The following is a 14,110-nucleotide window of genomic DNA, read 5'->3' on the forward strand; positions in this document are numbered from 1 at the left end:
TATTTTTCTACTTGTATTATTGAATCTGTGTTTGTTTTACTCCATATGTAACTCTGTGTTGTTATATGTGTCGAACTGCTCTGCTTTATCTTGGCCAGGTCGCAGTTGTAAATGAGAACTTGTTCTCAACTTGCCTACCTGGTTAAATAAAGGTGAAATATATATATATTTTTTTTAAATGATGGTAAGAAATAGTGAAACTGTGCACTGGACAGTTTAGGTTTTACACGTTTTCACAAGTTTCAAAGATTTTTACCAGACGGGGAATGGAGCTTCTAATATCAAAATAAATTAATTACATCTAAGCATGTGATATTGCATTCAAAGTGGGCATATTCAAGACCACAGCTTGTGAATTTAAAAACAGTTTTATGTAATATGACATCTTTAAGATCATTCTCTACTTTCCCAAGAGGAATAATGGTAGATTTCATTGATAGCTCTTGAAACTTGCTGAATAATGGCAGGTTAACTAATTAACAGCATAGCCTTGATCCGACGTGACTTGCTCCAGTTGAAAAGCTTTCTCCACCTCCCTGCCTGAACCAGTGTCCATACTCTCAGTAAGGCTATCCTTCTACTGTGTCAAGACCTAGAACCGAAAAGAACACCAGCAGAGCATTTCTTCACCCTTCTTCTCTGGTATTGGCATTTGTGTGAAAGGCACATTGGATGTCCGTCATTGCCCCATTCCAAGCCATGTCAGGAAAAGAGTTGTGTGCATATGTAGCAGAAGTGATAATGCATACATTGAAGTGAATAGAAATAGTGAAATTACATTTCATCCCAAATAGTTAGCATGTATGATCAATGTGGTAATTCTAAAGAATTTGACAGACCCATGTGGTGCTCCATTCCTTTGGACAACCAGATGCAGTCAACAAGTATCAACCATTTTTGTTTGTGCGTATTCCAGCCCTAAATTTACCTGATGAACTTTAAAGGACATCCCAACAAAGCATTTCTTTCAGCTTCCATGTCCCATGTCAATGTTGGTTGAACAACTCCTACATAACGAATGAAGACAAGCCACCACAAAGTTTGCAAACAAAAACAAGCATGACGTAAGTGATGTAAATGTATCCAGGCATCAAGAAAATACTTAACTGGAAGTGAATGCAACACATGGCTTATCTGAGTTCTTTCAAATCCTTTCATTTGTGGTATGTGGAGGCAAAATACTGTATTGGTCTTAGGTGTTAAGCCAATGGGGGGAAACCTAATCAGTAAAGTTACAGTCAAGTGAACTGAACAAAACAAGAGAAGTTGAGCAATGGGGAACATTTTTCAAAATAGGCTGAAGTACTGTATATCAATTTCCATTCAATGGACAGACAGACGCTGCATGCACTGATTTATAAGGAGTGTCCCAGTTAATGACCTTCTTTAGTATGCTACTGCTCATGGGAGCAGCATCGACATTTTCACACAGAATTTGTCTAATTGGAGAATTGGGACCCATTGATTTTCAAGTGCTCCATTTCTGTCAGTCTCTCTGTACTGTGAGAGGGTTGATGAAATATTGGGGTGAAAAACACTTGACTGATGAGGCTTACAGCACTGACACAATACACTGGATCAAGTACATTGAACTCAAATTAATGTGCAGTTGCAGCTGTTAACACAGATTAACATTGCAACACAAAATGTAAGGCTAAATTGTATCAAAACCTGAAAGTGTTTTCTGCCAAAGGAACCAAGTGTGTGTGCACTCTCCTTCCTATCGGTAACATTCATCGAGTCAAAAAAACATTGTGACTACATGAGTTGAGGGGCTGAAATCTTATGTTCTCCATGTGACTGACATGTGACTGACATGTCGATGTTTGAGTGTTTACACACACAAGTACCTCAAGTTAGTATTTGTCCTTGTATGGTAACATAAACAGGACTTGGGATGATGTTTTATTTATTTAAATAGGCAAGTCAGTTAAGAACAAATTCTTATTTACAATGACAGCCTACCCCGGCCAAACCCTAACCCGGAAGAGACTGGGCCAATTGTGCACCTCCCTGTGAGCCTCCCAATCAATCATTGTGATACAGTCTGGAATCAAACCAGGGTCTGTAGTGATGCCTCTAGCACAAAAATGCAGTGCCTTAGACCACTGCGCCACTCAGGAGCCATGTGACAGAATGACATAAAAAGGATAAATAGAAATTGCAAACAGGTAGCCCACTGGAAATATGGGAGTTCATTGAAGTTGATAAGACTACAATAACAAGGAGGTTTACAGTTTTCCTGCCTCTGTCACTGGAGTGCTCACCTCAGTAAACCTCAGAATATCACCATTCATCAGGATTTCCCACTCTCCAATTGTCAATTACCTTTCAATGATTTTCAAGGAAGAAAATAAAGTTTGTCCCCCACTGGTGATCAAGTCTCAAGTCTCAAATGGACAACATCCTGATCCTGTTCCAATGCAAAATTACTGCTAAGCCATGTATAGGGGTGGCAGGTGTCACTTCCTGATCTGTTTCACCTGTCCATGTGCTTGTCTCCACCCCCCTCCAGGTGTCGCCCATCTTCCCGACTTAACCCTGGGTATTTATACCTATGTTTTCTGTCTGTCTGTGCCAGTTCGTCTTGTTTGTTCCAAGTCAACCAGCGTTTTGTCTCAGCTCCTGCTTCCCCAGTCTCTCTTTTCTCGTCCTCCTGATTTTGACCCTTGCCTGTCCTGACTCTTTGCCTGCCTGCCGTCCTGTGCCTTTGCCCCTACTCTGGATTTACCAACCTCAGCCTGCCTTGACCTGTCAATTACCTCCCCCTGTTGTTGCAATAAACATTGTTACTTCAACACAGTCTGCACTTGGGTCTTACCTGATAGTACAAACTGGCCATGACTGACCCATCAGATTTGGACCAGCTCCGCAATGCTATCTCCTCCCAAGGAGCCCTCATTGGTAGACATGAGCAGATGCTTCGTGGTCCAATGGAAGGGTTCCAGGAAGTGGCCGAACGCCACGATCTAGCATTGGACGCTTTGTGGGAGCAATTCTGTGGGTTGCCTACGAGACGGTAACCTCCCAGCCCCTCAGTAACCCGGCTGGTAACAGTGCCGTCACCCTGGTTTCCCGGGAACCCTGCTTACCTACCCCGTAGCGCTACGATGGAGATTCCAGAACCTGTCGGGCCTATGTCTCCCAGTGCTCCCTTGTTTTCGAGCTGCAGCCTTCTTCATTCTCCTCTTATTGCTCGAAGATAGCATACATATTACACTTATGTCCGGGAGGGCACTCGCCTGGGCCACGGTGGTGTGGGAGCAACAATCCACTGTCTGCCTCAGTCTGGAGGTATTTGTGGCGGAGGTGAGAAAGGTTTTCGAGGCTCCGGGGTCCGGGAGAGAGGCTGGCTGGAAGTTACTTCAGTTTCGGCAGGAGTCCCTCAGTGTGGCAGACTATGCGGTGGATTTCCGCACGCTAGCAGAGGAGGGTGCCTGGAACCCGGAAGCGCTGTATGGATTCCTGCATGGATTATCGGAGGAGGCAAAGGATCAGCTTGCAGCCCAGGAACAACCAATGGATCTTGACTCACTCATCGCTTTAACCATCCGGATCGATGGTTGGCTACAGGAACGTAGGAGAGACAAGACGTCTGATTGCGGTTCCAATCGCTCACTCGAGGATCCCACATTACATCTGATGAACTCCGGATGTCCCCAGCGTTTTGTCCCCGAAAGGATCCGAGCTTACCCGAGTTCCTCCAAGAGCCTCCGAAGACTGCCGATATGCCCTTTCCCGAGCTGATGCAGCTCGGCAGGGCGAGGCTGCCTTCAGCCGAACGTGTACGCAGACTTAACACCCAGAGTTGTCTGTATTGTGGTTCTGCCGGTCATTATGTGTCTACCTGTCCCTTCACGAGACCTAGCTCATTGGTAGGAATGAGTACTCTGGTGTATAAAGGATAATGTTTCTTCTCGCTCCCTTCTCCATGCCACCCTGCTGTGGGGCGACCAGTCTAAGTCTCTCCAGAGACTCATCGACTCGGGGGCCGATATGCGTCTTATGGACGTTACCCTGGCGTCCGAGCTGGGCATCCCCACTCAACCCCTCCTATTAACCTACGAGTGTTGGGGAACCACAGCGAGACAATCTAATTCCTGCTAATTGAGTCTCTGCATTCTCTTGGCTCCAGCGACACAATCCCTTGATTGACTGGTCTATTGGTGCCATCGTGGGCTGGAGCCTGTTCTGCCATGCCCATTGCCTGAAATCAGCTCTGCCTGCCCCGGGATGTCTTCCTGGGGGCTTGGAAATTCCCCCGAACATCTCCGCCATTCCTGCGGATTACCAGGATCTCCGAGAGGGGTTCAGTAAGGCCCGGGCCACTTCGCTTCCACAACACCGACCAGCACTCAAGGAGATTAAGCTGCATGCGCTGGCACGCCGCTATAGCCCCGCAGCTACAAGCCGCGACCTTTCCCCCCCTGCTCCAAAATCAATAGCCCCTCTGCTGTTCATCCTCTGTTGCCCCGTACCCTCTGTCTACTTTCCATGTGTCTAGATCTAAACCCATGTCTCACAGCTCTTTGTCTCCTGTTTCCCCAGTCTCTCTTTTCTCGTCCTCCTGGTTTTGACCCTTGCCTGTCCTGACCCTGAGCCTGCCTGCCGTCCTGTGCCTTTGCACCCACTCTGGATTACCGACCTCTGCCTGACCTGACCCTGGGCCTGCCTGCCATCCTGTACCTTGGCCTCACTACTCTGAATTATCGACCCCTGCCTGCCTTGACCTGTCGTTTACTGTCCCCTGTTGTTGCAATAACCATTGTTACTTCAACACAGTCTGCACTGGGGTCTTACCTGAAACCTGATAGGCAGGTGGCCTAGCAGTTATAGAGGCAAGCCAGCAACCGGAGGGGTGCCAGTTCGAATCCTGTGACCGACGGGAAAAATCAGGAGGAAAGCAAGCTGGCAACAGGAGGGTTGCTGGTATCAAATCCTAGATGCCACTGCCTGCCGTTGTGCCCTTGAACAAGGCACTTAACACCCCACAACAGCTCCCCAGAGGAGTTGGGTTAAAAGCAGAAGTCAAATTTTGGTTGGACCTTATAATTGACCAATAATGTGATCTTAAAGGTGCAGTAAAAACGTGATCTTCCTGTGTTTTATATACAGTATATTTCCACACTACAAGGTTGGAATAATACTGTGAAATTGTGAAAATTATGATAATTCCCTTTTAGTGTAAGAGCTGTTTGAAAAAAAACAGGCATGGAGTTTTGGCCTGCCTAGTGAAATCACCAGGAGGTAAATTAGGTAAATTAGACTAATAAGAAAGGGAGTACCATACCTCTCTGCCAATAACAACTAGTTAGACCACTCCCAGACAGTTCTAGTACAATTATTGCTTGAGAAATTGCTCTTTGCTTAGAAGTTATGTTTTTTTGGGGCATTTTAATTTAACATACACAGTAAGGTACTTAATTGTTTCCCAGAAATGATTTGAAATTGAGATAAAATGGCTGCATTGGACATTTAATCTTAATGTATAAAGACAATTTACTAAGGCTTTTCCACAGTGAAATGTTATACCTGTTGTTATCCAGAGGGAATAAAACATGAAACGTAGAGAAGGAATAAGGTATTGAGGTAAGGTGTAGGGCTATCCAATTTAGAGACATTTTTTAGATAAAAAATTTGTCAATCTTCCACAGGTGCAAACCCTTAATAAATCTGTCCAAGAGGCAGATTTGCTTCTTTGGCGCATGTGCTTGTCCTTCTTACCTGGTGAATGGTTGTCAGGCTATAATTCAACATGGTTACAAGGATAGACCCATAACAAATCTATAACCATAACTAGGGTATATACTGTATAGCCCTATATAGGATGCCGTGAATCTGCGCATAGGAGTCCTAGAAGGCTATAAGGCGAGGCCTGGAAAATAACTGGCAAAATCTTTTAGGGAAGTACTTATTTCCGAAAATCCTCTTACTGAAGGTATATCTATAATCCATAACTCCTTGTCCACCCATCCGGACTGTATAATGTGTGGATATCTGTAAAGAAACCGTCTGAGCCTATCTTTATCCAAACCAGCACCTATAACTTGGCTGTGGTAGACAGCTTGAAAGACATTCTTCCATGTAGCCTACCACTGTCTACCCCGACTGAGTTATAGGTGACGGTTTCTTTACAGATATCCACACATTATACAATCCGGATGGACGGACAAGGAGTTACGGGTTAGAGATTTGCCTTCAGTAACAGGATTTTCAGAATCAAGTACCCCCCTGAGGCTCAACATTATAGCCTTCTAGGACTCCCATGCACAGATGCGGGGCATCCTATATAGCTTGTGACATTTACATATCACTCGCTGTTGAGTGTCTCAGTCATGTAAGCGTAACCATGTTCTCTGAGTTTTGCAAGCCCACCATAGGGCAGAAGGAGAAGTAGGTCATGGGCTGTTTTGATGCTCAATATTTTCTGTCACTGCTCCCAGAGGGGAAAGGGGAAAGAGTACTGCACTGAAGAGCAGCATAACACTGAATATTGATTGTCCTGCACAACAAAATGTCTGCAAAGAGAAATTGTGATTCATGGATTTGATTGAACTTATGTTTAATATAAGGGGTGTGTTTTGTCTGGAACCAATGGCCAGGTATGGCCTGAGCTTAAGGTGGACCAAAATGGACTTAGCCTGGCGCATGTCGGAAGACATTGCTAAAAAATCCCGCTGACTAATGCATGGCATGACTATTTACAGCAGAGTTGTTGTGATATTGCAGAGCTAATTTTTCCTAAAGAAATCTGCTATTTTATTTGACCATGGTAAAAAGTGTATAGATAGATAGAGCAAAGAGGTGGATGGAAAGAAGAACCACTGAACTGCAGTAGCCTACTGCTGCTGTGAACGATTACATACTGTAACACACAGTCCAAGCCTGTAGGCCAGGCGTGGAACAGCAAAGACACCCAGGTACATGACTCTGCCATTACGTGCCAAACATTTACAGTTGCACTCCTCTCCTCTGGATAAAAAATACCTAAATTCACATACATGGGTACCGTCTGCATCTAACTGTTTGTTATGTGTAATCAACCACAACAAAGACCCCACTCAGTGAGATCAAAAAAGGAAGCCATGTCTGTGAAAGAACATAGTGGGGAGAGAGAGAGAGAGTGAGAGAGAGGAGAGAGAGAGAGTGAGAGAGAGGAGAGAGAGAGAGAGAGAGAGAGTGAGAGAGAGAGAGAGAGAGAGAGAGTGAGAGCGAGAGAGAAATCGAATGAGAGAGAGAAAGAAAGAGAGAGAAGCAGAGAGAGAAATAGAAGGAGAGAGAGACAGACAGAGAGAGAGAGAAATAGAAGAGAGAGAGAGAGAGAGAGAGAGTGAGAGCGAGAAGGAGAGAGAGAGATCGAAGTGAGAGCGAGAGCGAGAGAGAAATCGAATGAGAGAGAGAGAAAGAAAGAGAGAGAAGCAGAGAGAGAAATGGAAGAGAGAGAGAGAGACAGAGAGAGAGAGAAATAGAAGAGAGAGAGAGAGAGAGAGAGAGAGAGAGAGAGAGAGAGAGAGAGCGAGAAGGAGATAGAGGGAGAGGGAGAGGGAGAGGGGGAGGGGGGGGGGCAGTCTATGCAGGCCAGTGCTGAGTCGATAGCTCTTGACATGGCTGAAATCGGTCAGGTCTGCCCCGCTTACATAAAGGCTTGGAAACATGGGAGAGAGTGCAGCCCAGCCAGGGGGCGGGAGGGAGGTCTCACTGATGATACAGCGGGACAAGAGAGGACAGCAGGCTGTGAGAGCAGAGAAAACAGACGTCACATGGGCCGAGAGCTGAGAGACAGATATCACATGACCCCACACAACTTCTTATATTTTCGATTGACTGACTGAAGCAAGAGAACATGGTCCCTTAGTAAGAAGGGGGTGAGGGGAATCATTAAAAGGCATCTAGACTTTTCGATTTTAGAACAGTTTTTGTCAGAAGTTTGGTGACATTGTAATAGGCTTGGCATATGTTTGATGTTATGCACAGAAGCACAAAAGTCACACAGTTAGGCAGGCATACTGTTAACCAGTAACACATTTGTTTAGTAATTTTCTGTGATTTCTTATCACATATCTTGATGTATCAAGTTTTAACATGTAAGGTAAAACTTCTCATGAACTTGCCTTTATCCCATGTAGGCTCTATACTGCAACTAGTTCAGTGACCTCTGAGTTAGATCATTTACAATTCTTCTTCATAATAACTTCTGTTATTATGTTTCAAATCTACTTTCAACGTTAAAGGTGCAATTGTGAAAATCACTTCGCCATTTCTTGGTTGCTAAAATTCAAATAGTTTGCCTCATTTCAGTTTATGTGACAAAACAAGCAATGTATAGTGTAGAGAGTCATTTTGCCATCTAAACCGCTGTGAAATATATTTTCAATAACCAAAGATATTTTATTTTCAGCTGTTTGAAGCTGGTGTGCAAAACCGAAAGCAAAAGACACAATAACGAAACGGAAGAATAGAAATAGAGCACATTAAATACATCTACCCCTTCTAGACTTGCTTTGAATGGGAATGACACATCTATAATTCTCATTTCTATGTACATTTGGTCAGGTCGCCCAAAAGGTTACATATTGCAACCGTTGTTACACTGTTGTTACCAAAGCAGTAAATGAAGGAATCTTGAATATCTTTTAAGTTCTTCTGCCATCATATTCTTTAAACTCAGACTAAGTAGCTTTAACTCTCAAACCCTGAAAATCACACCACAGGGCCAGATCAGCTTTTTATTACAAAAAGCCTTTCCAAGCACAACCAATCTGATTTCTTTGGGCTAAATTTGGTAATCATGGGTCAGTTATGCTTCCCCACTTCAAACCCATCTTTCATTAAATACATAAGAAACTTGAACTGTTGTGGAATGACCGAGGGAGCATATAACTTAACTCCAGACCAAAATATCCCATGGATGCTGTTCAGAGTGAATGCTTGCTTTTTTTAAATGACACCTGTACATACAATTGGATATACATATATAATAAACATATATTACCATGTTATTCATCAGACAACAACAGGGGCTCGGCTCCCCTTAGGATGAACATTCCACAGGTTTGTTCCCTCTCTCTCTCTCTCTCTCTCTCTCTCTCTCTCTCTCTCTCTCTCTCTCTCTCTCTCTCTCTCTCTCTCTCTCTCTCTCTCTCTCTCTCTCTCTCTCTCTCTCTCTCTCTCTCTCTCTCTCTCTCTCTCTCTCTCTCTCTCTCTCTCTCTCTCTCTCTCTCTCTCTCTGGATGTGTGTGTGTGTAATTGAATTGCAAGCAAGGCCATGATTCAACGTAACATTTAACATACACTGAGTGTACAAAACATTAAGAATATCGGTCACATAGAGGATTTAGGTACATGAACAAGTACATGTGTAGCACAAATGTATGATAAATGGACACTAAACAATACATGATTCCATTCATCATCTGAGAATTCATAGTTCAAATCTTCTTCTAATTTTGTTTTAATGTTCAGAATAGATGAGGGATGTACCAATGAGATAGAAACATATACACTGAGTATACAAAACATTAAGAACATCTGCTCTTTCCGTGACATAGACTGGCAATGTGAATCCAGGTCAAAGTTCAGATCCCTTATTGAAGTCACTTGTTAAATCCACTTCAATCAGTGTAGATGAAGGGGAGGAGACAAGTTAAAGAAGGATTTTTAAGCCTTGAGACAATTGAGACATGGATTCTGTATGCGTGCCATTCAGAGGGTACATGGGCAAGACAAAACATTTAAGTGCCTTTGAACGGGGTATGGTATTAAGTGCCAGGTGCACCGGTTTGTGTCAAGAACTGCAACGCTGCTGGGTTTTTCACGCTTAACAGTTTCCAGTGTGTATCAAGAATGGTCCACCACCCAAAGGACATTCAGTCAACTTGACACAACTGTGGGAAGCATTGGAGTCAACATGGGCCAGCATCCCTGTAAAATGCTTTTGACACCTTGTGGAGTCCATGCCCTGACGAATTGAGGCTGTTCTGAGGGCAACTACATATGAGGAAGGTGTTCTTAATGTTTCGTGTATAGGCAGTCTATTCGACATTCTCTACTCTCTATTATCGAAGGAATAATACAAACGACTCGCCATGAGCATTGGGTTACAGGGTTTGTTCACTACAAGTATTCCCCTCCCCTCCCCCTGCACACACACACACACACACACACACACACACACACACACACACACACACACACACACACACACACACACACACACACACACACACACACACACACACACACACACACACACACACACACAGCTAGGTGTCTAAACGACATTTTCTACGTATTATAATTATATGCTATGAAACATGTTCATTGCTACAATATTTATGCCTACAGTTTGTTTATGAGTCAAAACTTGTGGTTTGGACTATTAAAATGACTGTAGCACTATTTTACCTATCATTGCTTAAAAGATATACTGCATTTCTTTTTGAGCATTTAATCTAATATAATAGTTTTTTCTCTCAATAGATTTTAATCAGGCTTTGATGCATACAAACATCGGCGTTCCAATGTGACAGTCCCTCAGAAAGCCTTTACTGTCATCAAAAACACTATCAGAATACCACATCATTTCTGTATGTAGGCTACAGGGTATTTGCGGTATACCTTACGCCTACGGAATGAATAATTGACACTGTATAATTAATATATTTTTGCTGAGAGCTTATGACAGTCGTTCATGCACGTTTTAATTATGCATTCTGACGAGATAAAGAAAAAGCAGCGTTCTTACCTTCGACAGCCCCTACCATTGGAAATATCCATACAAAATATAACATATCCATAACAACTGAAATACTTGGCATTTTGGCTGTAAGAAGCCAAGGCATTCATAGAAAACAGGTCCACCAGCGGGCCATTGACAGCGAATTCATCTACAGAAGCGCAAAACCACACACAGCCAATGGTTAGAACGAACCGCTTTTGCAGGGAGAACACGCATAATCTAAACGTTTGGGCGAAACCAACGTGAATCATACAGGGGGCAATGTACACGAAATGGCCAATGGTGTGTGGACACCCCTTCGAATTAGTGGATTCGGCAATTTCAGCCACACACGTTGCTGAAAGGTGTTTAATATTGAGCACACAGCCATGCAATCTCCATAGACAAACATTGACATTAGAATGGCCCGTACTGAAGAGATCAATGACTTTCAACGTGGCACCATCATAGGATACCACCTTTCCAACAAGTCAGTTTGTCAAATTTCAGAGCTGCCCAGTCAACTGTAAGTGCTGTTATTGTGAAGTGGAAACGTCTAGGAGCAACAATGGCTCAGCCACATAGTGGTAAGCCAGACAAGCTCACAGAACGGGACCGCCGAGTTCTGAGGCAGGCAGCGTGTAAAAATCGTCTGTCCTTGGTTGCAACACTCACAACCAATTTCCAAACTGCCCCTGGAAGCAACGTCAGCACAATGACTGTTGGTTGGGAGCTTCATGAAATGGGTTTCCATGGCCAAGCAAGATCATCCTGCCCAATGCCAAGCGTCGTCTGGAGTGGTGTATAGCTCTTCACACTTCACCATCTGGCAGTCGGACGGAAGAATCTGGGTTTGGCGGATGCCAGGAGAATGCTACCTGCCCAAATGCATAGTGTCAACTGTAATGTTTGGTGGAGGAGGAACAATGGTCTTGGGCTGTTTTTCATTGTTTGGGATTGTGCCCTTTGCTCCAGTGAAGGCTAATCTTAATGCTTCAGCATACAATTACATTCTAGACGCACAGTTTGGGGAAGGCCCTTTCCTGTTTCAGCATGACAATGCCCCCATGCACAAAGCGAGGTCTATACAGGAAGGGTTTGGCAAGATCTATGTGGAAGAACTTGACTGGCCTGCATAGAGCCCTGACCTCAACGCTATCCAACACCTTTGGGATGAATTGAAACGTTGACTGCGTGCCAGACTTAAACACCAAACATCAGTGCCCAACCTCACCTATGCTCTTGCGGCTGAATGGAAGCAAGTCCCCGCAGCCACGTTCCAACATGTAGAGGAAAGCCTTCCCAGAAGAGTGGAGGCTGTTAAAGCAGCAAAGGGGGGACTAACTTAATTGTAATGCCCATGATTTTGGAATGAGATGTTCGACGAGCAGGGGTCCACATACTTTTGTAGTGTATCTGTAATTTGGAGATGGCTTCAATCTTCCTTTGCAAGATCCCTCTGATATGCGATTTTAATAATTGTTGTAATTAAATCATCCAATGTGCACTATTATACGGTGGATTTAATCTTTTTGTGTGTACATACTAGCAACAATACTACCACCACCACTATAAGTAGCCTGCCACCAGTTGTAGCTACAATTACATAGAGCATACATTCATAAAATATTTGAATAAAGTGGTTCAATTGTTTGTTTTGTTGATTGACTGAGCCTGTCTTTATAGGACATGTTTTGGAACACACACACACACACACACACACACACACACACACACACACACACACACACACACACACACACACACACACACACACACACACACACACACACACACACACACACACACACACACACACACACACGTTAGGATCACACTGTTGAATGGAGATAAGAGTAGTGCATAGTGTTTCTTAACTAATGGTCATTAAAGCCACTGGCTCTTTGAAGCAGCTGCATGAACATTATTACACCTCTCTGCTCAAATATTAAGACTTTTCAAATGCCTCAGCAGTAAGTATAATTTTTCTAAATGTATATATTTATACTTATGATAATCTGTAGGTGAATAATAAACAAAGAAAAGCATGTAAACTATTTTCAAATGAAAAGGTCAGACATCTTTGGCGCTTCTCCTGAATGTACAGTATCCTTCAAGAACAAGGGTGCCACCGTGAGTAGGAAATACAAACAACATGATATGAGTTGTGGTTTTTTTTAGAAATAATGGTTTCTGGAGAGGTTGGGAGTCAGGTTGACGCCTGGAAACAGAAATGACAGATTGGGCCTTTATAATCATAGAGAGGGTAGACTATTGTCTGAGTCTGCTTAGTGTGATGGATCATCCAATTGGAATGCTAGGATTTGAAATGGTCAGTAAGAAACAAGTGGCCCATTGTCTAGTGCACACTTGGTCTTTGACCCTAACCTGAGAACATCAACAAAGCAATGCATCCTGGAATTAACCCCTATTTAGTCATGGATTAACACTTCCCATTTCTCTAATCAACAGCACTTAAAGTAATGTGACAGACATAGAGCGCAGGGCACCTGATATCAAGCCTTAAAACCCCCTACTGTAAGAACAGTACGTTCATTTCCCAACAACACCTTAATTAAGATCTGCCCATCAATACATTTATTATGATGAGATCATTATTTATTATATTAATTACATTTATTATAAAATAAATAAATTATGATAAGATTGTTGGATACAGTCCTAATTTAATAGTTTGAATAAATGTGTATTTAAGATTATATTTTGTAGTAAAAAAAAAACACCTGCTATTTCTGTTTCCATATTGCATAAAGACAGAATAACACAACCAAAGAAAAAACTATTTAGAATGAAAACAATGAAACCACCCACTGGCCACTGCATTAATCATTTGAATGTTGATCCTACATGAATACGGTATACTATGGGTCTTGATGTACTAGCATCATTTAGCGGCTAGGTGGATCTAACACATCACATCTGTTTGGATTCTGAATTATACATGTTTGATGCACAGGGACACATCAAACACATTGATGTGCTGATCAAAACCATATGCATGTCTATTGTCACTGTACACTCTCAGAGAGTGCGCAGCAGGTTGGCGCTGGATCTGTGTTCCTGTGCTGCCTGTGGACAGCTGAGATCCGCTCAATGAGAAATAACAAAATAATGACAAAGCATCCCAGTCGCGCTTCTGTGTATTTCATATTTACATCTAGAATATTTGCCAACATTAATCATACAATGCATTTTGTGGAAAAATTGATATCTGGCATATTTTTTGAGTATTTCAGTTCAATTATATAGCAGATGAATGTGAAACATGCTGCTGGGATTTCAGTTGGAAAACCAGGCTGATTCACAGCAAAACACAGTAGAGTTTTGGTAGATAAAGATGTAAGGAAGATAAAACAGAGCAGCGCCTGCCGA

The 14,110-nt window shown here is 43.0% G+C and overlaps 1 protein-coding gene across 2 annotated transcripts in view; it reads right to left on the minus strand.

The window, feature by feature from the left end:
- LOC118359731 (ephrin type-B receptor 2-like) overlaps positions 1 to 10,909 on the minus strand; it is a 55,584-nt gene extending 44,675 nt beyond the window's left edge. For both annotated transcript variants that reach the window (XM_035738386.2, XM_035738385.2), the window contains exon 1: positions 10,745 to 10,909. In XM_035738386.2, coding sequence (XP_035594279.1) covers positions 10,745 to 10,841 — 97 coding nt within the window. In that variant the 5' untranslated portion in view covers positions 10,842 to 10,909. The remainder of the gene's footprint in view (positions 1 to 10,744) is intronic.
- Positions 10,910 to 14,110: the final 3,201 nt, after the last annotated feature.

The sequence above is a fragment of the Oncorhynchus keta genome, chromosome 27, assembly GCF_023373465.1.
Source record: "Oncorhynchus keta strain PuntledgeMale-10-30-2019 chromosome 27, Oket_V2, whole genome shotgun sequence".
NCBI classification, from domain to species: domain Eukaryota; kingdom Metazoa; phylum Chordata; class Actinopteri; order Salmoniformes; family Salmonidae; genus Oncorhynchus; species Oncorhynchus keta.